The sequence below is a fragment of the Stegastes partitus genome, unplaced genomic scaffold (assembly GCF_000690725.1).
Source record: "Stegastes partitus isolate 25-593 unplaced genomic scaffold, Stegastes_partitus-1.0.2 Scaffold954, whole genome shotgun sequence".
Classification (NCBI taxonomy): domain Eukaryota; kingdom Metazoa; phylum Chordata; class Actinopteri; family Pomacentridae; genus Stegastes; species Stegastes partitus.
This window is the reverse complement of record NW_007578685.1, coordinates 27,833-28,821: the sequence shown is the minus strand read 5'-3', so window position 1 is coordinate 28,821 and position 989 is coordinate 27,833. Positions and strand designations below refer to the sequence as shown.

The window sequence follows — 989 nt, the reverse complement described above, 5'->3', positions numbered from 1 at the left end:
AAGTTGTTTCTGTGGTTCAGACGTGATCCCACAGCAGTTACAGGTGATTACAGGTGATTACAGATTGTTACAGGCGTGTTACAGACGTGTTACAGACGTGTTACAGGAACAGCCTCTTGATGGCGCCGCGGTGCCTCTTCCTCCGAGCGCCGCTCTTGTCTTTAGGTACCAGCTTGTTGATTCCCTCTCGGATCCATCGGATGAACTTGGACACCTGGGTGTAGACGCCGTACTTGCCCCTGCGGGCGCAGCCTTCGCCCCAGCTCACGATGCCGGTGACGAAGTAGGTTCCTCGGTAGCTGGTGACATGCGGCCCGCCGCTGTCGCCCTGGCAGGCGTCTTTGGCGATCGCATCGTAGCCGGCGCAGAACATGCGGGTGGAGATTCGCAGCGGCGTCGATTCCAAGCAGGTCTGACGATCGACGTAGGGGACGGTGAGGCGCTGCAGGATGGTGGACGCCTGCCGACCTTCACCGAGACGCCCGAAACCGCTGACCATCCCGTCGGGCTGCCGCATCAGGACCTGCAGGACGCAAGACATCAGACTAACCTTTAAAACCACGAAGAGGGAGAGAAAACGCAGAAGTGTCTTGAATCGGTCGGACTCGGTCAGAGATCATTTCTAAAAGTTTTCAGCAAGACTCACAGTCGTTCTAGCAAACTTTACACAGTATTAGTTTGAAAAGTTAGTCTTCATGCTAAGCTAATATCATGTCAACATCAGCTGGTTTGAAGGTTCACCTTTTCAGCGAAGTCCTGCTCAGGTAAGCAGGCCGGCAGGATGTACCTGCTGAACTTGATGGGCGTGGCCAGTTTGATGAGCGCGATGTCGTTGTGGTAGGTGTTGGGTTGGTACCTGTTGTGGGTCACGATCGTTTCCACTGTGTGAGCGACTTCGTTACCGTGATCCTCCAACGTGTCGAACTCACCTGGAACAGCAGACAGGTGAGTTTCTGATAGGCTGCATTAACTAAACCTGATTCTCATAG

The 989-nt window shown here is 54.0% G+C and overlaps 1 protein-coding gene across 1 annotated transcript in view; it reads right to left on the bottom strand.

Annotated features, from left to right (window-relative positions):
* The window catches only part of LOC103366570 (uncharacterized), a 16,591-nt gene that overhangs the window by 7,585 nt on the left and 8,017 nt on the right, over positions 1-989 (bottom strand). Inside the window, exons 8-9 of the mRNA XM_008294339.1 lie at positions 742-929; positions 105-523 (exon numbers count right to left, since the gene is read on the bottom strand). Of these exons, the coding sequence (XP_008292561.1) occupies positions 105-523; positions 742-929 (607 nt within the window). The remainder of the gene's footprint in view (positions 1-104; positions 524-741; positions 930-989) is intronic.